Here is a 24,608-nt window from a genome sequence, read left to right as displayed (position 1 = left end):
TTTTTGACAACAATGGAAGCTCTCTCCTTGAAGTTCTTGATGATGCGATATATTGTTGACTGAGGTGCAATCTTTGTAGCTGCGATACTCTTCCCTGTTAGGCCATTTTTGTGCAGTGCAATGATGGCTGCACGTGTTTCTTTAGAGATAACCATGGTTAACTGAAGAGAAACAATGATACCAAGAACCAGCCTCCTTTTAAAGTGTCCAGTGATGTCATTCTTACTTAATCATGACTGATTGATCGCCAGCCCTGTCCTCATCAACACCCACACCTGTGTTAATGGATCAATCACTAAAACGATGTTAGCTGCTCCTTTTAAGGCAGGACTGCAATGATGTTGAAATGTGTTTTGGGGGTTAAAGTTCATTTTCTGGGCAAATATTGACTTTGCAAGTACAGTAATTGCTGTTAAGCTGATCACTCTTTGACATTCAGGAGTATATGCAAATTGCCATTGCAAAAAATGAAGCAGTAAACTTTGGAAAAATTACTATTTGTCTCATTCTCAATACTTTTGGCCATGACTGTAGTTATGTCCCATACTCCCAAGACATACTGAAGTCAACTGGTCCTTTTGATTTTTATAGAACCCTTTAAAGGGGAGCTGTCACCACTTTGGAGTTATCAGATCTCTACTATGGGCATACAGGGTATAGAAAAGTAAATCTATACATACCTATATGGCCCATAGTAGAGGTCTGAATGCAGAGAAATGTAGTTTTATCTCCTTGGTTTTTCACAGGCTTTAGGTCCCCCGGGCGCCAAGTTATCCCCGCCCATCTGCTTATTATTCCACCAATTCCCCGCCTATGTCCACATTTACCATATTTCCCCCCTCCCCGCACGTCACAGGTCCCTGTGACGTGCGCTTTTTTCTCCTCACCTCCCAGCGCATGCGCAAAGTGCGGCTCACAGGGAGTGTGCTTTGTTTCCTACCGGGCCCGTTTGGCTGAGCACAGTGCAGCAGTGCTCTATTGCTCATGTCATGTAAAAATGACATTGTTCTGCACACGTTCCATCTCATGTCGCTTTTTTTTTACAGATTCAAGGTACAATAAGCTCATTCTTTATGCGGCATTGATAGGAATCTGCCCGCTCCATGTATTTGAAAGTATAACGGAAAGACACCGACAGTGGATCCTCTACTTAAACATGTGCTAAATTTCCAGTGAAGCCGGCATATTATCGATGTGTTCACATACCCTTTGAGTAGTTTTTTAAGAAATATATTTTTAGCTATTTTCCAAGTTGATGCGCTCCAAAAGACTTCACAGAAAACTGTGTGCACATACCCTTATAATTTCAAGATGATCCTCTTTTCAAGTCTCAGAGCTAGTGATACATATCTGCAATTTTTATGACTTCGTAAGCTGCATTGTGCCAGAATTGTCTTTCCGGAATTTTCACCCAAAAAAACAACACCATCTTGCCTGTCTTGCACCACATTTATTATATATTGTAGACCTGTTTTTTTATAATTTTGAGTAGTGTGGCCTGTCGGAAAGCTAGCAGAGAAAGGAGCATGTCCTAAATTTTAAACCCGTTCAGCAAAATTCAACTGAAATTGTACAACAGTTTGCCATAATTTAGTGGTCAATGTATTCCAACTTGGTGTAAATTTACATTAGACAGTTTGAAGATGTGAGAAATTTATCAAACATAATGAACCACTTTGGTAAATTTGGAGCATTTTAAGGGAATCTACCAGCAGGTTTTTGCTTTGTTCCGAGAGCAGAATAATGTAGAGACAGAGATCCTGATTACATTAATGTGTCACTTACTGGGCTGCTTTCTGCAGCTCCAATTAAACACTCTAGTGATAATCTACTGATAAACACCAGGTTTGTTCCATGAGATACGACCACCACCTTTCAGCCGTCTCATATACAGCATTCTATAATTCTGTATATATGGCCCCGATCTGACCTGCAACAAAAGAAAAACACCTTTTATTATACTCACCTGCGGAGCGGTCGGGTCCGATGGGTGTCGTTGGTCTTGGCCCGGTGCCTCCCTTCTTTTTTCGATGCCGTCCTCCTTCTGTGCTTCGTGTGGATGACGCGTCCTACGTCATCCACACAGTGTTCTTCGGCATTGTTCTCCTGCGCAGACGTACTTCTCTGCCCTGATTAGGGCAGAGCAAAGTGCTGTAGTGCTCATGCACCAGGGATCTGACCTTTCTCCGCGCATGCGCACTGCAGTACTTTGCTCGGTCCTAGTCAGGGCAGAGAAGTACGCCTGCACAGGAGCGCGATACCGAGGGTCACTGTGTGGATGACGTAGGACGCGTTATCCACACAAAGCATAGAAGGAGGACGTCATCGAAAGAAGAAGGGAGGCACCGGGCCAAGACCAACGACACCCCTCGGATCTGACCTCCCCGCAAGTGAGTATAATAAAAGGTGTTTTTCTTTTGTTGCAGGCCGGATCGGGGGCATATACACAGCATATTAGTTTGCTGTATATTAGGGCTGAAAGGTGGCTGTATCGCATATGGGACAAACCTGGTGACAGGTTCCCTTTAAATATGTCTAGTCTAAATTTGCACTTTCTCTCAAAGTTAGGCAGCTTTAGTAAATCAGTCCCAGTATTTCTACTGACAAAATCCTATCACTATTTAGTTGTAATACAGCAATTTGAGTTTATAGCACAGTGGCAGCTTTATTCATTCATAAATGGCCTGTTATCCTTCAGCAGACAGCTTTCTCTGGTGCAACTTGGAATCACGTCTCAGTAACTACAGACTTGAACATCACCAGAAACACTATTAGCATGTATAGGGTTAATCTGCAGGTAAATTGCGTTAAAACCCTGTATTTAAGTGTGGCTACACAGAGAAAATGACATTTTAAGCACGGTGTAATCACCATTTAACGGCTCTCTCCAGGGGTGGTGCAGGAGCGTCATTACATCAACACCGAGTATGCTACAAATATGTCAAACTCTGACAAGCGGACTACTCGTACTCCTCCCGCTCGGTATCGCACTTTTAAAGCAGTTGAAAGCAATGGTGGAAGAGGGAGCGGGCATGATGACGTCACTATTTTGCGCACGCAGTGCAGAGCTTCAGTAGACACTCTTAGGAGACCAGAGCAGCGGGGGAACAAGGAGAGGTGAGTATTTCTTTTTTTAAATATGGGGCCCATTATACTGTATGGAAGGCATTGTGGGGCCGTTATACTGTACGGAGGACTATGTGAGGTCCATTGCCCATTATACTGTGTGGAGGGCTGTGTCGGGATCACAGTTGGGGCATCATACTGTATTGGGGTCAACATACTTTGCTGGGGTTCAGTGATGTCATTATACCGTGCATGTGTAGGAATTCACTGCGGGGATATCATACGGTGTGTGTGAGACACTTTTGATAAGCTGGTAACCACACAGCCTCACTGCGCATGCGCTATGACCCTCTGTTTCCCATGCATTCGCAGTGAAGCTGGTAATCATACAGTCTCACTGCGCAGGCGCGGGACCAGCGGCCCGACGTGTGCAAATGCACATGCGCCCCACAATAATAGCAATATTCAAATACGTGGGCGTCTCAGCAGTGACTGAATGTGAGAATCACTCCCCTATGACTGAAAACGAGCAGGTAGGACAAAGTATATAAAACGTTATAACATTTTATTACCACTAATTTTAATGAAAAAGGCTCGTTAGTGATGCACATTGCATCACTAACAAAGCAATGGGTGGCAGAGTAGATACTGTAGTAGCTAAGACGTGATGGGTTCCCTTTTAAGTCAAGATGTTTTGTAATCCTTTTATTACATATTTAAATTACGCCATTGGGCTATATGCTGTTTACTGCTCTTAACATATTCTATTATTCCAGTATGCCTCATTTGTGCTAATGTGTTTATTTTATTCTAAGATCTATTAATTAAAATGTGCTTTGTTCGGTGGACAAGACCTTAAAGTTTGTTTCTCTATGAAAAGGTTCATCGTTATATTTGATAAGGAAAATCTTCCTCAATTATAGACATTTTTTAATAAATGTAAATTTTGTCCAAGTTTTTAATTTTGTCCCTCTGTGTATTTGAGTTTGACCCTCCTGGTGCTATACAATGAATGACAGTCCACTCTGCACACGCACGCTGCAGGAAGCCTGTCGCTTAAAGTGTAAATCCAAGGATCAGTGTCAGGTTTCTGCCTCCTATTTTACTGTAGATGTACAGCAGACAGCCCCTGTGAATAACTGCAGATTTTTTTTTGCTGCATTCAGCAACAAATCTGCAGCGTTTCCACTTCAAAATCTGCAGGTTTAAAATGTGGATTTTGTAGAGAATTTCACCCTATACATTGGGAAAGTGAAGACTGCAATGAATTCCACACAAATAATCTGCATTACTGGTCAGTTTATGCACTGAAAATTTCCACAATTTGTAGAGGAAATATTTAAAATCTAAGTAATTGAGCTTGTGCTGTATTATGCAGTTTGGCTATTAACTTATTGGTACCCTCTCACTGTGAATACAGATTAATGGAAGTTTTTTTACATAAAAATGTAGACGTCGTTGTCTCATGGTGAAGTCAGCATAAATGCTAATGTTTCTTTCCTTTTCCTTACAGCATTCATACAGTCAGAAAATGTCATTGAAGTGCTGCGATTTGATGAAGGAGGCCTTCTAGAGGTAATTTTATGATAAATCGGACTGGCAGAAGAGACTCATTGGGCTTTGTATGGTTGGCTCAGTGGCTGTATAGCACATGTGATGGCTTGTTTGTTAGTTGGTGAATAGTGTAAATGTGCATACGGCATACCTGAATGCATGTCTGAGAACACCACTGCCACTATGCATCGGGCTAGTAAACTGCATTCCTTGTATGTCTGAGGAAATGTCACTTGTGTCTGCCGTACGGCAACGTGTCCTCCTGTGAGTCATGGCCGCTTAATAATTCTATGTGCATGTAATGACATGTGTATGTAGACTCCGTGCTCACAAGCTGCTGTGATGTTAGGAGTAGAAGCAAAACTGCACATGTGACTCTTAATAAAACTCCTCCTCAATGACATCTCTGTAGAAGTTTTTATCTTGCTTGTCCTACATTGTAATTCATGTGCTGGGTGTCCCATTTCTCCATGGAGAAAGTAAAAACTTTTAATCCTACAAATGTGTATTGCCATATTTCTTGGTCACCGTGTCTATACAAAAATCAGTATATATGCAGCAGATTTCTATATTACCGTGGCAGCATTGTGGATGAAACTTCCTGAAAGGTTTTATTTTTCTCCTGCCTGGAGCACTGGGTGTCTGCACTCACCACTAGAGTGAGCAGGGGAGGTTACAGCTTACTGTGTTATTAATATGTGGTGGCCTCTCTTGCTCCCTCTAGTGATGACTACAGGCAACCAGAAATTGCAGGTCAGACCACAGTAAGGCTGTGTGCCCACATTGCGTTTTTGTTGCTTATTTGCAGCGCATAAACGCTCTAGAAACACATTGCATACCTTATCCCATGACTTCCTATGACATTCTGCAAGTTCTGTGCACATGGTCAGGATTTTTTCTGCGCAGATTTTACTCGCAGAAAAAATACAGACATGACCAATTCTTGTGCGTTTCTGCATGCGTATTTGCCTATACAATGCATTGGAAAACCTCATGGCAAATACGCGTCAAATACATGTCAAAAACGTATGGAAAAACCGCATGCGTTTTTCTGCCAAGGAGATGCAGAAATGCTCAGGAAAATTTCTGCTTCATTTCTGCATCGTGGGCACTAAGCCTAAGGCTGTGTGCCACGATGCGTTTTTTAAGCGTTTTTGCAGCGGCAGTTCCGCTGCAGAAACGCTTAAACGCATGGTAGAAGGCCTGCCATGTTCCCCAATGATAATCCGCATGTGCTGTGCACATGCTGCGGAAATTTCCGCTGCGGATTATCATTGCGGAAAAAAACGCAGCACTACCCATTATTTTACGGAAGTGCTGCGTTTTCTCTGCTATTGACTTGGATTACGCATCACTGCATATGTAGATGCGCATTCCATGCATTCCAATGTGCGGATGGTACCCGGATCTGGGGAAGAGGGGACTCTCCTCCAGACCCGGGTACCATAGCAACTGTAAAAAAAGAATAAAATAAAAAATAAATATTATATTTACCTTCTGATGGCCCCCGGTGTGCTTGTCTTCGCTTGCCGAAAGATCGCGGTGGACTGAAGGACCTGCGCTGATGTCATTTAGTCATGTGACTGCTGGTCCTTCAGTGTACCGCTGCCAGCAAGCCAGGACGGATCGAATAAAGACACCGGGGGCCATCAGAAGGTAAGTTATAGATTTATTTTTTTATTTTTTACCATTCTTTACGGTCACACTATATAAATGCATGCTGTTTGCATGGATTTATATAGTGTGACCAAGTTGTCAAGCACTTTCCAAGTGATGCTAAAATTGCTTGGAAAGCGCTTGTCAACCCGCATGCGGAAATGCAAGTGAAGAACGCTTCACATCCGCATGTCCCTGGCAGGAAAACGCATGTACAATCCACATGTACAATCCGCATGCGTTTTTTCTGCCAGGTAGATGAGGAAACGCTTAGGAAAAAATCCAGAGCATTTCTGCATCGTGGGCACATAGCCTAATAGTAGGTGTAAATGCTGCTGATTGGTCACTACACACTGTAGTAGAAACACTGCTATTGGTCGATCAGTCCACAGTGGATTTAAAATGCTCATGACATTTAGTCAGTCTTTGGCCTAATGCAAGCTTATGCCTGGTCCGTCAGTCTATAATTTGCTGCATGTGCCCTGTTTATTAAAGGGGTTGTCCGGTCTAAATCGATAAGTCTGTAGTCACTCTGTGTGACTGCAGACTGATGAATCCCCCCCCAGCGCACGCACACACTGCGCTGCTGGGATTCGCCGGTTTCTGACCCGGGATCAGAGGTTATGTAAGAGTTATACACTTGTATGAAGCGAGGCCGTGCCCTCTGATCTGGTTGGCCGCATCTCTATTTGGTGCACGGCCTTGCTCAATGTAAGTGTATGGAGCGATGCCACATGACATGCAGGGGAGGGGGAAACATTGTAATTACCACAGTAGGTGGGGATTTCTTCCAGACTCCGGGACTGGAAGGCATCAGAAACTTAAAAAGACATTTCACAGCAACAAGACCTCTAATATGGGGCATACAGGCAAGTATTGACTTACATTTCTATCACCTTGTATGCCCATATTAGAGGTCAGATAAGTGCCAGGGGGTGACAGATTCCCTTTAAAGAGGTATTCCCAGAATTGAAAGGGATCCTACTGGTAGGAAACAACCTACTGCTCACTGTGGGTCTCACCAATGGGACCCACAACACTCCTGAGAACAGGGCTTTGCATGGCCCACCTTGAATGGAGCAGGAGTGCACATGCTCGAACTCTGCTCCATGTATTGTTTATGGGACTTCCTGAACCAGCAGAGTACAATGTGTGGCTATTCCTGGTATACTGTAGGCAATAATTAAAGTGAAGGTGGAGCATACACTCCTCTGCTTCATTCAAAATGGGTCCATGCAGAGCATCATTCTCTGGGTCGGGGGAGGATGCCCAGGCAATTTCATATACTAAGGATATGCAATAACCTCTAATTCTGGGAAGATTCCTTTAGTAAACAATCCCCCCCCCCAATTGCTCTAGTGATGTACATGGCATCAGATGATCAGCAGCTAAAAGGTACTATCCCCTCCATGCCCAAATCTGTCAGTATAGTGTTCAGTGTTATTGGGCCATATGTTTAGGGGTGGTAATTCCATATGTTTTGCTGTCCACCATTTGCAGGACCTCTTCATCTACTGTGGAGATGCCCTAGCCCCTGTATTAGATCCATGCACATTGCAGAGTGCTGAGAATGGATTGTCCTGTGGCTTCTTGTCGCTGCAGTTCTATAGGAATTAGGTTTAATATTTACATTAAACAAGACCTCTTGGCAGGTCAGGAGCTCATAGTTTTGTTTTTCTCCTAAATTCTTAGATATGATAAGGAGCTAATTGGCTTTCTTTGTTTATTTACCATCCACATTGGGCCCAAATGAATACATGGAGCCTGTCCATCTGGTCAGCTCTCTTTTAGGTGGCTTTTACCGGTGTATAGAAAAGTGCTAAAGGTGAGACAACTTTCTGTGTGTTGTCATAAGAAGACCGTATTATCTTTATGGAGAATATGGCTATGTATCTTACAGACAAAACCTAATGACACAACAACAATATACTAAATATCTGTTACCTTCACATGAATGAATTCAGTATGTTCTTTGCAATGTTTTTCCAGTATGTTATATTGCCGCTTGGATATGAAGGAAGTGATTTAAGGTTTATTATTATTTTACTACATAGTATGGTCCATTAGTTCACTTTGTATCTCTGTTGAACAGACTTTGACTTGTAATAACCTATTAGAAGCTCTTCTCACTCTGGTTTTAGCAGTAATGGCCTGTAAGTGAAACGTACAAAGTCTAGAAGAAAAAAGTTGCATTCTTCGGCAGTACTCTTCCTTCACAATAAACATGATGACCACAGACACACAGTATATTTCTGACGTCAGTCACTGGAGCAATAAACGAAAAGTTACGTTGACCAATCATGCCCCAGCTTTCAAAAGTCCCTTGGCAAATAAAAGCAGCTATGCATTTGGTTGCAATGTGCAACTTCTGACATTTTCGGTAGATATGGAGATGGGAATACCCTTTAAGTTCTCCTACATTTGGTAATATTAATGCTCCATGTTCACTGCCCAGGGATCTGGATTCAGCCACTTTCAATATCGTCCTTATATGATAAATAATGATGTCAGCCTGAGTTTTGCCTCTAAATAAGTTTATACACAGTCAGTCAGATGCGGGATTACAGAAAACAATACCCTGTTTAGTAAGGCGAATGTTAGTAACATTGTAGCTATGACTGAGTAAACCAAATTTATCTGATAAGCAATAATTAGAATGGAGAAAGAGCAGCAAAGTTCATGTGATCCTCCATAACAAAGCTAGGACAACCTTTAACATATATACAGGTGTACTCATGTTACCATGTGATGACAGGGCGGGTTGCCGTTCATTCATTTTCTATAAATAGGAAAGTGTTTCTTTAGGAGAGGCTGGTTCTCAAATTTGTTAGGCATTCATACTGTGGAAGACTGGTAGTGTGTGTGTGTGTGTGTGTGTGTGTGTGTGTATATATGTGTGTGTGTGTGTATATATGTATGTGTGTGTGTGTGTGTGTGTAATAAATATATATATATATCAGTGCCTACAAGTAGTATTCAACCCCCTGCAGATTTAGCTGGTTGACAGATGCGGAATTAACTTGGCATTGTGACATTTGTACTGTAGATCAGCCTGGAAGTGGGAAATGCACTGCAGCAAATTTTTTTTTTTTTTTTTTTTAAAAACGTTAAAAGTTAATTCAGAGTGTCATTTATTATTCAACCCCTCAAACCACAAGAATTCTGTTTGGTCCCCCAAAAGTATTAAGAAGTAGTTCAGGCACCAAGAATAATGAGCTTCACATGTGTGGATTAAAGATCTCTTTTGCCAGCCTTTTCTGACTATTTAAGACCCTCCCCAAACTTGTGAACAGCACTCAGACATGGTCAACATGGGAAAGACAAAGGAGCATTCCAAGGCCATCAGAGACAAGATCGTAGAGGGTCACAAGGCTGGCAAGGGGTACAAAACCCTTTCCAAGGAGTTGGGCCTACCTGTCTCCACTGTTGGGAGCATCATCCGTAAGTGGAAGGCTTATGGAACTACTGTTAGCCTTCCACGGCCAGGACAGCCTTTGAAAGTGTCCTCCCGTGCCGAGGCCAGGCTTGTCCGAAGAGTCAAGGCTAACCCAAGGACAACAAGGAAGGAGCTCCGGGAAGATCTCATGGCAGTGGGGACATTGGTTTCAGTCAATACCATAAGTAACGTACTCCACCGCAATGGTCTCCGTTCCAGACGAGCCCGTAAGGTTCCTTTACTTTCAAAGCGTCATGTCAAGGCTCGTCTACAGTTTGCTCATGATCACTTGGAGGACTCTGAGACAGACTGGTTCAAGGTTCTATGGTCTGATGAGACCAAGATCGAGATCTTTGGTGCCAACCACACACGTGACGTTTGGAGACTGGATGGCACTGCATACGACCCCAAGAATACCATCCCTACAGTCAAGCATGGTGGTGGCAGCATCATGCTGTGGGGCTGTTTCTCTGCCAAGGGGCCTGGCCATCTGGTCCACATCCATGGGAAGATGGATAGCACGGCCTACCTGGAGATTTTGGCCAAGAACCTCCGCTCCTCCATCAAGGATCTTAAGATGGGTCGTAATTTCATCTTCCAACAAGACAACGACCCAAAGCACACAGCCAAGAAAACCAAGGCCTGGTTCAATAGGGAAAAAGTCAAGGTGTTGGAGTGGCCTAGTCAGTCTCCTGACCTTAACCCAATTGAAAACTTGTGGAAGGAGCTCAAGAATAAAGTCCACATGAGACACCCAAAGAACCTAGATAACTTGGAGAAGATCTGCATGGAGGAGTGGGCCAAGATAACTCCACAGACCTGTGCCGGCCTGATCAGGTCTTATAAAAGACGATTATTAGCTGTAATTGCAAACAAGGGTTATTCCACAAAATATTAAACATAGGGGTTGTATAATAATTGACCCACACTTTTATGTTTAAAATTTAATAAAATTCAACTGAGCAACATAACTTTTTGGTTTGTAAGATTTATGCTTCTGTTCATAAAACCTACTCTCGTTTGCAGTTTGAAGGCTCTAACTTATTTGCATCTTATCAAACCAGCTAAATCTGCAGGGGGTTGAATACTACTTGTAGGCACTGTATATATACCCTCTTGTGGTTTGAGGGGTTGAATAATAAATGACACTCTGAATATATATATAAATATATAATACACACACACACTGGTCCAAAAGTAGGTGGACAGAAATTGTAATAAGGTTATGTAGGGGGAGATTTATCAAACAAAATCCAGTAATTTTAGATAACATTATGTGGAGTGATGAAGCTTCTTTCAAATTATCCGGCCATATTAACAGACATAATTGTATTTACTGGTATAATGAGAACATGCATTTAACATTAGAGCAACAACTAAATGAGCCTGGTGTCAATGTTTGGGGTGGTATTTCAAGTTTTGGTGTTTTAGGACCAATATTTTTTGATGGAACAGTCACAGGAGATAAGCATCTCGAAATTCTAATGAATCAAGTTGTTCCCCAGTTATAGCAATAGCCTAATTCAAATGACCTTTATTTCCAACAAGATGGGGCCCCTCCACATTATTCAAGAGTAGTCCGCGAGTATCTTGATGAAACATTTCCTAATAAATGGATTGGCCAAAGAGGCCCACTTGATTGGCCAGCACGTTCACCAGACTTGACCCCAATGGATTTTTTCTTTTTGGGAGTACTCGAGGACAAAGTTTATAGTCGAAAACCAAAAAGTGTCAGTGATTTGAAAAATTACATAAGAGATGCATAAAGAAATTAATACCCAAAGCGACTTGTGCAAAAAAGTTTGTCGAAGCTTAAGAGGAAGACTTCAAAGCTGTGCAAATTGTACTGGAAAACAGTTTGAGCACCTGCGGTGATAAAATTTAAGGTCTTTTGTATTATTGTTCAGAATAAAATTTAATTGTCAATGTTATGCTTGTGTTAGTGAATATAATTTTATATATAAATCAAAATAAATATTATTATTTTCTGTCCACCTACTTTTGGACCACCCTGTATATATCTAACATATATCTAGCACATATCTAACCTCTAATATGGGCATACAGGTGATAGAAATGTAAATCTATACCTACCTGTATGCCCCATATTGGAGGTCTTGTTGCTGTGAAATTTGTTTTTATTCAATCAGGTTTCTGGTGGCTTGCAGACCAGGGGACTGGAAGAAATCCCCGCCTCCTGTGTGAATTATAATGTTTCCCCCTCCCCTGCACATCACAGTGCCTGGATTTGGCTGCTGCAACTGCACATTACAGGGCACTGTGACATGCAGGGGAGGAGGGAAACATTTGTAATTCACACAGGAGGCAGGGATTTTTTCCAGTCCCCGGGACTGGATCACATCAGAAAACTGATTGAATAAAAACAAATTTCAAAGCAACAAGACCTCTAATATGGGCCATACAGGTAGCTATAGATTTACATTTCTATCACCTGTATGCCCATATTAGAGGTTAGATATGTGCCAGGGGGTGACAAATTCCCTTTAACAGAATTACGCTGTGGGGCCACAATGAGTTTTTGATATTCAAAAACACAGCATCTCACAGTTCCAGCAGAGTGGATGGGAATTATAGAAATCTCATGCCCGCTGTCCTTTTTTTTATTACTCAGTGTAAACTGACCTGTGGTGCATGTTTCAATTTTGCAACATGTCAACTTCTGTTGTGGGTACACTGAGTTTTATGTGCAGATTCTGATTGGTTGCTTAGGACACCTAATGGATCATTTGATATTGTCACATTTATAAAGGGGCTTTCTGCCTATAGCTGCTAATTTTGGATCTACTGCAATGAAGAAAATAGCGACTGTTCATATGTGAAGTCTAACGTGAAGATGAACTAGGCTGTGTATTGTATAGTCTCTTTTGTTTAAATGGTTGTCAGGATTTAGGGAATATGCACGAACAGGCATGTAATTGTTAACAGAGGCAACTACCTGTCTATTGTACAGCTGCTCCCTTTCAACAGAGCAGCAGTTTCTCTTCCTGTTGACAGGGCGGGACTACTGACATCATGCTGATTGACAGCCGGCTTCCCCAATTAGGCAGCAGAGAGACAGCTGTCAATCAGCATGACACCAGTAGTCCTGCCATGTTGATGTGACGTGGGAAGTCTGTAACTGCCCTGTGCTGGCGGGGATCGGCGCCGGGCACAACAGGCAGGTAGGTAGCAACCTCCTGCCTGTTAGTGCATAGGCTCTTTTTTTTTTTTTTTTTTTTTTTAAGTTCCGAATATCCCCTTTAACAATTGATGACTTATCCATAGGATGGGTCATCGGTATGAGATACGTTGGTCGGGGGTCTGACACCTGGTATGCCCACCGATTAGTTGAAAACTGCTTTGGCAGCAGCTGGATATACAGGGTGGAGCACAGAAGCCCCTTTTATTACAGAACTCTGCAGCAGTGCCTCTAAGCAATGTATGGAGCTGCTGTGTATTGCTTGTGCCTGGCTGCTGCTAAAGTAGATTTCAACTGATCAATGAGGGTTGTTGTATTTTTTATTAATTTGTTACAGTGATCTGCTCTGGAGGGTTGAGATCCCTTACTTTTACTCTAACACCAGGATGTTTTTCTTGCGTTACTACTTTTTTGCACCAGTAGCTTTGTAGCACTGAATGTTTCTTGTAATTTCTTGTACCAAATACCAAATGTTACTGTGTATGTGTCAAATCTTGCATATAAAACATTTCCAGTATGCCTTGTGCAGCTGAAGTCTATGTAGTTGACTGTGTATCTGACCACTCTCCGTATAAATAAAACAGGACAAACAATAGATCGTTGTAGGAGCATCTGATTATATAGATGTTGGTGATCTTGACCTAACTGCCTCCTCTGTTTTTTTTCTTTTAAACAGACTGAGACAACGATCGGCCTAAGTTCATATCAGCAGAAAAGGTGAGTTGTTTGCTGGGTGTTGTTGTCCCTCCCTAATGGGATTCCAGGGATTGCTATGTGAAGTGCACATATAGGAGAGCCTGTGACTGCATTACACCACTGTCGGGGCTATTGATCTACTTATGGCTTACAGCGCCTGTGCTGCTTCCTTTGTGGTACCTCAAGCATAGCCCTATTACTGTCAGAGAAGCTATGTGTTAATGTAAAATTGTCTGTGTGCCTACTAACCAGCTTCCTGCGGTACAGTACTGCATCGGAAACCAAACTCGCAATAGAAAACTTTCTGTATCTTAAATGTTAGCGTGTATTGTTGAAATTCCATTTTTTATTTATTATGAGTAGGTTTTTTTTATTTTTACTTTTGTACTCTCCTTTTAGTTCTTAGTATATACAGAGGGAAAAGACCTAAACGGTAAAGTGCATTGTTTCTCTTTGAGACCATGGACATTCTGGCCCTGTACGTGCCACGGTACAATCTATTTTACAGCTGGCATTCTTAAGCTATCTGAAAAGCCCATAGGTACCTATACACCTTTATTAGCTGTCAGTTACACACCTATTTGGCTGACAGCTATTCTTTACATCACCCCTATATGGCTGAGCAAGCATGTCTATTTAATGGGAATATCTCTGCCATCAGCAGTTTTTTTCTAAATCCATGTACTTAGCTGCTATATCTTTATAGGGCTCTGTTTGTGCATACCACATAGTCAGTCATGAACAGTAAAAGTTCCCTAAATTGTTGTGTTATGGTAGACCTTTATAGCATATCCACAGAGGTATAGACTGTGGGACTCTCGCCTTCACCACTCTCCTGAATGGGGTCCCCTAACACCCTGTTCAGACTGGTGCAGTGGCCTCTGTGGTAGAATACCTTGTCATTCATGTGCATTGCGAATACAGCCATGCAAATGTGCTCAACAGTATTTGGAGCTCGAGTGGCTGTCGTGGGACAACTCCCCTCTGCATTATTCTTTATTGGAAACCCTGAACACAAGCCCCATTACTTTAGTTCTCTTCCACAAGTTTGCAATGGACACTATGCATCATAATGGGTAGTGATCATCAAAAATTGGCAAACCCAGATTTATCCATCAGATTGACAAAGAAGCATGAATCATCCCTTTAACGAAAGTTTTCACACCAGTGGCAGTCTACTTTATACCACAATTTCATTGACTACATTTTCTGATCTGCTAGTTGTGCACTGACTTGTGGCTTTGTATGACCGTGCAATGTTTAAGCCCCACTTTCGTCGTCTTTTTTTTTTTTTTTAACTTGCTCCTTTTGTTAAGGATCATGTATATAAGTGTAAGGCCACGGCCCCACTATCAGTATTTGGTCAGTATTTTTTCTCAGTAGTGGGAGCCAAAACCAGGTGAGGAACAATCAGAGAAAAGGTATAATAGAAACAAGTCACCAATTCTGCATTTATCACCCACTCCTGGTTTTGTCTCCCACTCCTGAGGAAAAAACACTGACCAAATAAAATACTGATAGTGGGGCTGTGGTCTAATGGTGATGGTAACATACTGACCGGCGATTGTCTTCTCCTGTTCTCTGTGGCGCTTTGGTATCACATGACTTTATATGCAACCTTCCTGAGTCATGCAGTGGTGGTGTGTGGAGCAGAGGTCACTTTCTGAATTTTCTCAGTGCAAGTCTATGAGACTCAGAACGAGGTCAAAGAGCCTTGTTCTGCTAAAGATCCTTGTTCTGAGTCTCATAGACTTGCATTGAGAAATTAACCGCTGCACCACATGGTGAGCTGGCAGGTTACAGGTGAGGGGAGTTGATTCCAAAAGGCACCGGAGCACCGCTGAAACTGGGTTAAGGCTGCGACTGGTGAGGTTGTTTCTACCATCATTACACACATGATCCTGAACATACGAGTAAATACAAAAAAATGACCGGAGTGGGGCTTTAAGAACGCTGAGCGCATTAGAACAACCCATCCTACCACTAATGTTTGGTTCATTTTACAAATCTGTAGCTGAAACATCTGACCTCAACAAATAGGAGGGGTGCCCAGATATGTATGGCCATATAATGTGTTGAATAACTGTATGTCACCAACACTGGATTTAAAGCCAAAGTAAGCTGTCATCAGAGCCAAATTATACCCAGCTATTCCTCACAATTTGGTCTAAGTAAGCATGCGATGTATTCAATGCAAGTTTATCTTTTACAGCCTATGAATGTGAAAACGTGTTGCGTCCATCTATGTGTGTTTAAAATCATGATGTATTAGAAGTAAAGCAACGCCATTACTTCATATTATAGTGACTGTTAATAGGGAAAGGCAGCATTTTACATTTACACTTGATGAGACCCCTCCATTACTCCCTTTATCTACAGTCACTTCAAATACAGCACAAGAAATGGAATAACAGACTTCCTTTAAGTGTCCCTGATAGGGTCATAGCCGCTATAAAAATCATATCTTTCATGTATTTTTTTGCTGCCTCCATTATCTATAAGGTCATTTATATTCCCTAATTAGAGTGCTCGATGTACCTTTGGTGTGGCCAGGCACTCTGTGTACCCTGCTCTGCCCACAGGTTTTACATGTGCACCCTTCCCTTTCTGATAATTGATAGCTTTCCCGGAATGATCATTGTCTACAGTGATCAGGCACTAGTGAACAGCCTTCTCTTTCTCTCCTGTAGTCTGATATTGCCCATTACTGGATGTGGTCTCAGTGACAGTGAGTGTGCATCAATACTACACCACATAGTGTGAGAGTGTGTGTGTGTGGTGGGAAGGGTGGGGGGCTGTCAATCACCTGAGAGGGAGGCATACATATATGGAGTGGGCAGACTGGTGCTCTTAAAGGGCATCTGTCAACAGGTTTTTACTATGTAATCTGAGTGCAGGCTGATATAGGGGCAGAGACCCTGATTTCAGTGATATATCGCTTATTGGTTTCCTTGCTGTCATTTTGATAACATCACTGTTTTATGTTCTGCAGTTCCCTGAATGCTGAGATCTGTATAACCCCTCCCACACCCCTGATTGGCAGCTTTCTGTGTACACTGTGCATTGACAGAGAGCTGCTAATCGGTGGTGGGGGCACAGTTACACAGAGCAGGAGGACTGAATGGCATGAGACTGCTAGTCCTCTAGTCATAATCTTTGACGGATAAAACACTGATTTTATTGAAACTACAACCACCCCAGTAAGAGACACATCGCTGGAATCAGGGTCTCTGCCTCTACACCATGCTGCTCTCCGATTACACTTTTGCTGACAGATTTCCTTTAAACACAAGGCGACCCAACAGTGCACTGAACATCCTAATCAGCATATCTGATTAAAATTTATTCAATGGACAGTGGAGGAAGCAAAATATCAGCTAGTTTTCCCCATCGGGCTGTCTGCTTGGTTTAGATCTCAGTTTGAGCTGATGGATCCCTGTAAAAAGTTATGTGCACACAATCAGGATTTGCTTGCAGAAATTTCTGCAGCGTTTCTGCAAGGTTCTGCACCTCTTGGCAGCAAAAAAAAATTTCCGCAGCGTTTTTGTCTACGGATTTGCCATGCGTTTTTCCCCAATGCATTGTATAGGAAAAACGTAGGCAAAAACACACAAAGAATGGACATGCTGCTTCTTTTACCGCACACGAAATTCTGTAAGGAAAAATCCTGATCATGTACACAGATCTTGCAAAATCTCATAGAAAATGCTGGGATAAGGTTTGCAATGTGTTTTTGGGGCCAATTCAGCTCAGATTTACTGCATAAAAAACGCACAGTGTGCACATAGCCAAATGCAGCAGAATGGCTGTCAAGCATATGGTCCCAAACCTGCCCTTTAGCCGTAGGCTGTATACAAATCTAGTGCTTTTATACTGGAAGTTTCATCAACTGCAGAAGTGCTGGAGAGCCTTCCCGACTTCAAAGATCTATGTTGTGACTATAATGTTCAGTGTTTTCTAGCTTGGGTTAGTCTGAGTGCTACAGCTACTGTAGGTGCTTCCCCTATAAATAGTGCCGGAGAGGTGTGTGAAGTGGCTGAGAGCGATTGGCTGCACTCTACAAGGCGAGATATGACAGCAGCACCCTTCTATGGGAGTGTCTGCCTGGTGACTTGTCACACTACACTCCTGCAGCTGTAACAGAGAGGCTTTTTATTGGGCTGTGTGCTGTACTTCTAACAGGCAGTTCTATACCTATTCTGTTTATATTAGAATTCATATGTTTTCTTATATCTAACAACTGATAATAAGAACAGGTCTACAGTATAAAGTGAAAGAATCAGAGTAACCAGAAATATTCTAATCATGTATTGGCCTTTTTTTTTATTTTACCCCTTCTTTGTTTTTAGTGAAACACTAAATCATTCCATGTAACGTCATATTTGAAATGGTTAGTAGATTTTTCAACATTTTCTAGCATTTACAGAACATGTCTATTGTAATGCAGCGCCTTGCTGCATTGCTAGAATGTCCAGGGGGTGTGCTCTAGCTGACCATTTACCTCCCCCTCAGGTGACTGATCACGTGACCGTGACATCATCACAGGTCCTGTGTGCACAAAAGGATATATAAACCCTGGTAGTTTGGAAACAGGGAGTGAAAGAGTGGCCTGGTGAGGCCTAGAAAGAGAGGCCTGGTGAAGCCTGGAAGGTAGAGGCTGGATCTCCCTGTGTTTAGGATACCAGTAGCCTTGGAGGGCGAGAGGCCTGGTACCTGTGTGGGACTCTACTAGCCTGGAAGGCAGAGGCTGGATCCCCCTGTGTTTAGGATACCAGTAGCCTTGGAGGGCGAGAGGCCTGGTCCCTGTGTGGGACTTCACTAGCCTGGAAGGCAGAGGCTGGATCCCCCTGTGTTTAGGATACCAGTAGCCTTGGAGGGCGAGAGGCCCGGTCCCTGTGTGGGACTCCACTAGCCTGGAAGGTAGAGGCTGGATCCCCCTGTGTTTGAGATACCAGTAGCCTTTGAAGGTACGTGGCCAGGAAGCCCCATCTGGGAAGCCTTAAAGCCACAGCTATGCAGAACCGAGCTGACTGAAGCAGCTACGACCCGGCAAAGGTAAAAACGCTGCTTGATGTGGACATTGATATTGTTACCTTGCTGAAGGCTGTATCTGGAGCCAAGTGGGCATATCTGTCACTGGAAAGGCTCTGGGATATTATGTGTAACATGGCGGCGAGCCACTGAGATGGACTATGTTATGAGCGGTTTATGAGATGTAATAAACTGCTGTACTGTGAATTACCGGAAAAACGTTGCATGTGTGCTTTGATTGACCCGGTGAAGCGAGTGCCCCCAGCGTGATGAATAGCGCTACCTTACACTATGTTGAGAGGAAAGAGTGAATCTCTTCTTTCACTGAGAAGCATGTATCTGATTTTTTTGTAACATCTATTACTTCCTCTTGGTTATTTACTAAATTATTGCTGTATATATCTAAAATGTATCACAAATATAACTATTTTAAGTCAAGGAATAGAGAAGTGAGATGTTAGTAAAAGTTGGCTGAAGGTTTATATACAGTTTCCTTTTTACCGTTATTCAGTGTTTATTATGCACCTGCTCTCTGGTCTTTTAAATGACATGATCATCCTTTAGCTGTGGTCTATTATCACTAATCTAATATTCATGCTGTTGCAAATGAAAGGATTGGCCATTGTTCCAGATTGAAAAAAAAAAAAACAACAAAAAACTGAATACTCTGGAGCAGTGGGAGTAAAATAAGAGCTGTTCACTTTTGACCTGGTGGCAGGGCCACTTTAACGCTACTCTCTTTCCTTGTTAATGTGCTAGATGACCTCTACAACAGCCGCATCTATCAGTGAATCTTGCACTTGCTTCTCACCCAAATCCTGGCTCTTGCTTATTTCCCACTGCTTAGATGAACTGAGCCAGCAAAACATTCACTGCACGGATATAGGAGGCTTCAGCCACATTAATCGGGGCAACAAAGTCAGATTCTCTACTCTGCAGGTGGCTCTGAGGTCTAGACTTGCCCCTCAGACTGCTCAGTGGGTATTTGAATACAATACAGGACAGGAATGATGGTTACTTTTACAGACATCCTAGGCTGTGGTGGTGAAATAAATATTCCTTAAGTGAGGTGTTTTGAGTAGGAACTCTCTAGTGGGGACCATGCAGAGCTGGGGAACATGACCGATCCTCTGAAGTAGTGACAATGATTGACTGCTGGAGCGCTGCGTCAATGTATGGGTGAAATGAGGTTGGACTTTAAGATATACAGTAACTGCTGATGCCAATGCTAGATTTTCTTCTTTTATGGGCATTCCATTAGGATTTTCTGTATTTTGGTGGTAAGAATTGTGTATGTGCAGCGGTATGCTTGCTTTACAAACAGGGCTGTGGAGTTGGTAAGCCAAACCTCCGACGACTCAATCCATGACTGACTCCCTCATACATGGCTCATGTTTAAGTGATAAATTTACTGTAGCTCAGATTCATCTCAGCTAAAAGTCTAGACCCTTAGATCAGGAATAGGACAGACATTTATAGGACATTTCATAACTTTCCCAAATTCTTATGAAAAAATATTCCCCACAAACTGCATTTAACTACTGTACCTAATTTATTATATATTTTAGGAGTCGGAGTCAGTCCATTTTATACCGACTCCACCAAAATGGTCTCCGACTCCACAGCCCTGTTTTCAAATACTGGACACCTGACATTCTGTTTGTGGAGTCTGTCAGGATTCATAGGGTTCAGCTTGAAATTGTTAACAGAGCCTGAAGTGTGCCATGTTTGCCATTGTTACACTTGTCTGTTTGAACTGCTCTGTGGTCTACCATGGGCATAAATCAATAATTGTGTCTATTAACCAGCAATAAATCCATTTGCATGGCAGTCTGTATTTAGGAATGATCACTCTGTGGACACTTATGATATCATGTCTATCTCCCTGTAAATAGCTACTGTACTTTAGGATAAGTCTTCATGTCCTGTCCTCCATCTACATGTCCAGCAGACTTTCCTTGAATTTCAGGGATTTGTTTTCTACAGTTTTCCTCTGGGACTAGTAAAGTAAATACTTAGTGCTTGTTGAGGCTCTAAGGACTCTCTCATCTTACACATGTGTGGAAGCACAGTGCATAGACTCTGCCAGCCGTCGCCAGTTGCTGCTGAGAGGGCACAAATTCCGAAGAAGCCCTTAGATTTTGGCATGGTGCAAACATTTTTTAATATTTTTGGATGGTGGCTAATCAGCACCATTGTGCTTTGGGTGAATGTATGTCCCCTCTGTACATTAGTTTACCAGAGATACATCTGGACTTTCTTCCCATTGATTCACCACATCATCAAAATTACTTTCTTTTAAATCCGGAAGTCTATAAGAAGTCAGGCTAGACACCTCCAACTGGATGCAACCGTCATTTGGATAAGTATATAGAGTCCTTTAGGCATTTGGTAAAATCCAGAATCCTAGACCCAAACAAGAGACAGCCACCCAACATAAGTACACTGGAAAGGCGGGCTGTACAATTTTTGTAAAACAGTAAAGAAATCATTGTTATACCAGCCTACAATGGTGGTGCAGTAGTCATGATGAACAAATCTACGTGGCGGAGGCAAGCAAAGGACTGACAGACACGCATTACTACACAAAGTTGGGCTCCAACCCTATATAGAAATACTACAAGAAACTAAAACAGTTGTTCTTTTTGCCTAACTAACAAGTCCATAACAACTAATGTCCCTATTCTTGGATTCTCTAATATTGGTTCATTTTACATGCCTGCCAAAATGGTCTTCATGGAGTTCCAGATTTATGCAATCCTTTCATGTGTGGGTACCCTTACTAAGCACGTTTCTGAATGGAATTCATTTTACTCACTTACTGTATTTTTCGGACTATAAGACGAACCCCAAATTTTGGGTTGGAAAATAGGAAAACATTTTTTTTGATAAGATGGGGGTCCGTCTTATAGTCTGAATAGGTATCTTACCTGGATGGGCCGTGTAGCGAGGAACACAGGAGGCAAGGTCCTTCAGGAAGTCGGGCCTGGCGCTTGTGGGTTGCGCTGGTCGCCTGGTGGCTTGGGGCTGGGCGCCTGGTGGCCAGGGTGCTTGGTGCTGGGGGCCTGGTGGTTTGCGCTGGGCGTCTGGTTGCTGGCGCTGGGGGCTTGGGTGCCTGGGTGAGTGGTGGCTGGCTCTGGGGGCTTGGGGCCTGGGTGAGTGATGGCTGGCGCTGGGGTTTGGGGCCTGGGTGAGTGGTGGCTAGGGGCTTGGGGCCTGGTACTGGGGCCGGTGTCTTGCTGTGTACATGTACATGATTCTTGCATACAGCTTGACTACAGGTAATGACCTATAAATTCCTCACAGATCTGCTTTTATCTGGGTTCAGATGAGCGCATGAAAAATTGTTTCAGTTTCCATTCCGAAAATTGGACAATTTTCTTCCCTTTTGACATGTGTCCGTATTTTACGTCCATGCGGTATCTGTGTTTATACATCAACATTTTAAAATATGCATGATCAAATACAGTTTCCTAGGTTAATAATAGCAAAAACTACAAGTCTGCAGTCACTCTATAGAACTGCAGACTCGTGAATCCTCACGGCACGTTGTGAGGATTCTCCATTGTCCGCGCCGAGAACAGCCACAATCAGACTAGACCGTTTCCAGCCTCGCTCAATACACTTGCATTGAGTGAGGCCATCTAGTCAGATTCTGGCCAGGAGTATGCATATGACATGACCGCCGTTCCTGGTGCTGACACCTGAGAATCCTCACAGCGTGCAGTGCCTGTGATGTGAGGATTCACAAGTGTTCAGTCACAGAGTGACTGCAGACATGTAGTTTAAGAGCAAACAACACCTTTAAGCAACTTTGCAATATTCCCATAAATGTTTAGCACTATCCCCGTGTTCAGGCATTGTTTGAAGTACCTGGCTGGGTTCTCATTGCGCTTGATCCCCATGTCAGTGGCTCTGTCGTGGCTTGTATCTGAAGCCCCGGACACTGGATTTGGGTAGATGTGCTGACAAGGCCATTGCTTTTAATGATGCAGGCAGAGTCCCTGTGTGCCTTATGGGACATAATTTTCGGCCTTACCCACCCATTTGAGGTGGGCACCAAGAGACAGTCTACCACTTTCTGATGCTCTCCTTAAACGGGTGCATACGGCCTAAAATTATGTCCGACAGAGCCATTATTGTGGGGATCAAATGCAGTATGAGCCTGGTCTAAGCTATAACTTTTTTTATTAACTGTTTAAAACCAGATATCCATACATAGTCTTGTTTTTTTTTCTTCATTTTTTTTTCCGATTAACTTGGCATCTGTTTATATTCTGTTTTCTGTAGAAAATTTTTGTGGTGATGCTATTTTTCTGGGTGTTTGTAGGCATGCTCTGTGTCAAGTGCAGAGGTCATTGTGCAGAGAAGGGGCGCTGTGACTATAATCCACTTGTAAAGATATATAGCTCACGACTATTCAGTTTACAGATGGATTGAATATTATGTGAGGCATCTGTCTTGAGATCACCCAGAAATAGACACACCTTTTCCTAGCAATACCACATAGATAATGTTTGGATCCACAGAGGTGTTTTTCTTCCTAAGCCGAGCTTCCTGCTATCACCTGTCCTGAAATCCCACAGACTCCCACTCTGTGCTAATTATGCTCACCACGTCTTTTTATAAATAGGCTGTGTAATGTATGTAGTGTAACACCATGACGCTTTTATAAAAAAAAAAAAGAAAAAAAAGATCCATTTTATCATACAACCATGCACCCTGAGGATTATTATCCTGATTAGCGCTGAGATGAGATGCGCAGGAGCTTCCATTTTTTTTTTTAACTTTCAAATTTCTAATAGGTTTTATATTAGTTATGTCACTAGACACAGAACTATAATTGTACCTTGTATAACCTTTCTAAATTAACTAATAATATTTTAAATTATTTCAAACTGATATTTTCTATATTTTTAAAGGCCGTTTAGTTGCTGGTGTAAACAGGCCAAGTTGTGTGACATGCAGGCACAGGTGTGGGCCCTTCAGACCTCCTACCTGGCTAGCGTGCACTCATCATATGATCATTACCTAATATAATATGGAAATCTAATCCTGTTCTCTGCTCCACTACCCTTGAGCAAACATATTCCTCTTGGCTGCTGCTTGCATGCATGCCAAGCAACTTAAGCATATGTAGCTTACCAAGAAAGTTTGGTTGTTGACTTTGGGTCATAAGACATTACAGTTATTTTCTTATCCAGGCTGTAATGTCTACACAGCCACACTAGCGTTAGGAGTGTTAACATTGGCAACTACATGTTATGATTAGTAACTGATTAATAATGCAGGATGAGAAAAGGACTGGCATTGACTGTTTGATACCAAGGTGGCAGAATAATGATCTGGGGGAAAAAAGACTGTAGTACATGGGATATACTTACTATTTGATGCATGAGAGACCAGGTATTTGAAACAAAACCTCAACTTCCTATAAAAATGAACCCTTTTCCACATGTGTAACCTCAGTCTCTGCTTTCCCTCTGGTGGAAACCCCACATATTACGGGCAGCATGGTGGCTCAGTGGTTACCACTGCAGCTTTGCAGCGCTGGGGTTCTGCCCGTGTTTGTGTGGGTTTCCTCCAGGTTTCCTCCCACACCCCAAAGACATACTGTTGGGGAATTTAGATTGTGAGCCCCAATGGGGTGCTCTGGAATTAATGGTGCTATATAAGCAAAAAAAAGGAGAGAAAAAAATCCAGCTTCCAAAATTGATTGAATTAAAAAAGTAGCTTCACACAATTAAAAAGAGCTCCATGGCATACAAGGTAATCTCACATAGCAGAGCAAAGCTGAATTGTTTCAAATGCACACTGGCACAAAGCTTTGAGAAAAAACGCCAGTGTACGATTGAAACGCATCCGCTTTGCTCTGCTATGTGAGATTACCTTGTATGCCATGGAGCGCTCTTTAATTGTGTGAAGCTACTTTTTTAATTTAATCAATTTTGGAAGCTGGATTTTTTTCTC

The 24,608-nt window shown here is 42.5% G+C and overlaps 1 protein-coding gene across 5 annotated transcripts in view; it reads left to right on the top strand.

Annotated features, from left to right (window-relative positions):
- TMEM131 (transmembrane protein 131) overlaps nucleotides 1-24,608 on the top strand; it is a 255,588-nt gene that overhangs the window by 126,828 nt on the left and 104,152 nt on the right. For all 5 annotated transcript variants that reach the window (XM_073664550.1, XM_073664548.1, XM_073664549.1 and 2 more), the window contains 2 exons: nucleotides 4,580-4,641; nucleotides 13,588-13,628. In XM_073664550.1, coding sequence (XP_073520651.1) covers nucleotides 4,580-4,641; nucleotides 13,588-13,628 — 103 coding nt within the window. The remainder of the gene's footprint in view (nucleotides 1-4,579; nucleotides 4,642-13,587; nucleotides 13,629-24,608) is intronic.

The sequence above is a fragment of the Phyllobates terribilis genome, unplaced genomic scaffold (genome assembly GCF_046119375.1).
Source record: "Phyllobates terribilis strain yellow unplaced genomic scaffold, ASM4611937v1 Scaffold_2__4_contigs__length_985480577, whole genome shotgun sequence".
NCBI lineage: Eukaryota > Metazoa > Chordata > Amphibia > Anura > Dendrobatidae > Phyllobates > Phyllobates terribilis.
This window is presented reverse-complemented; position numbering and strand designations above follow the sequence as displayed.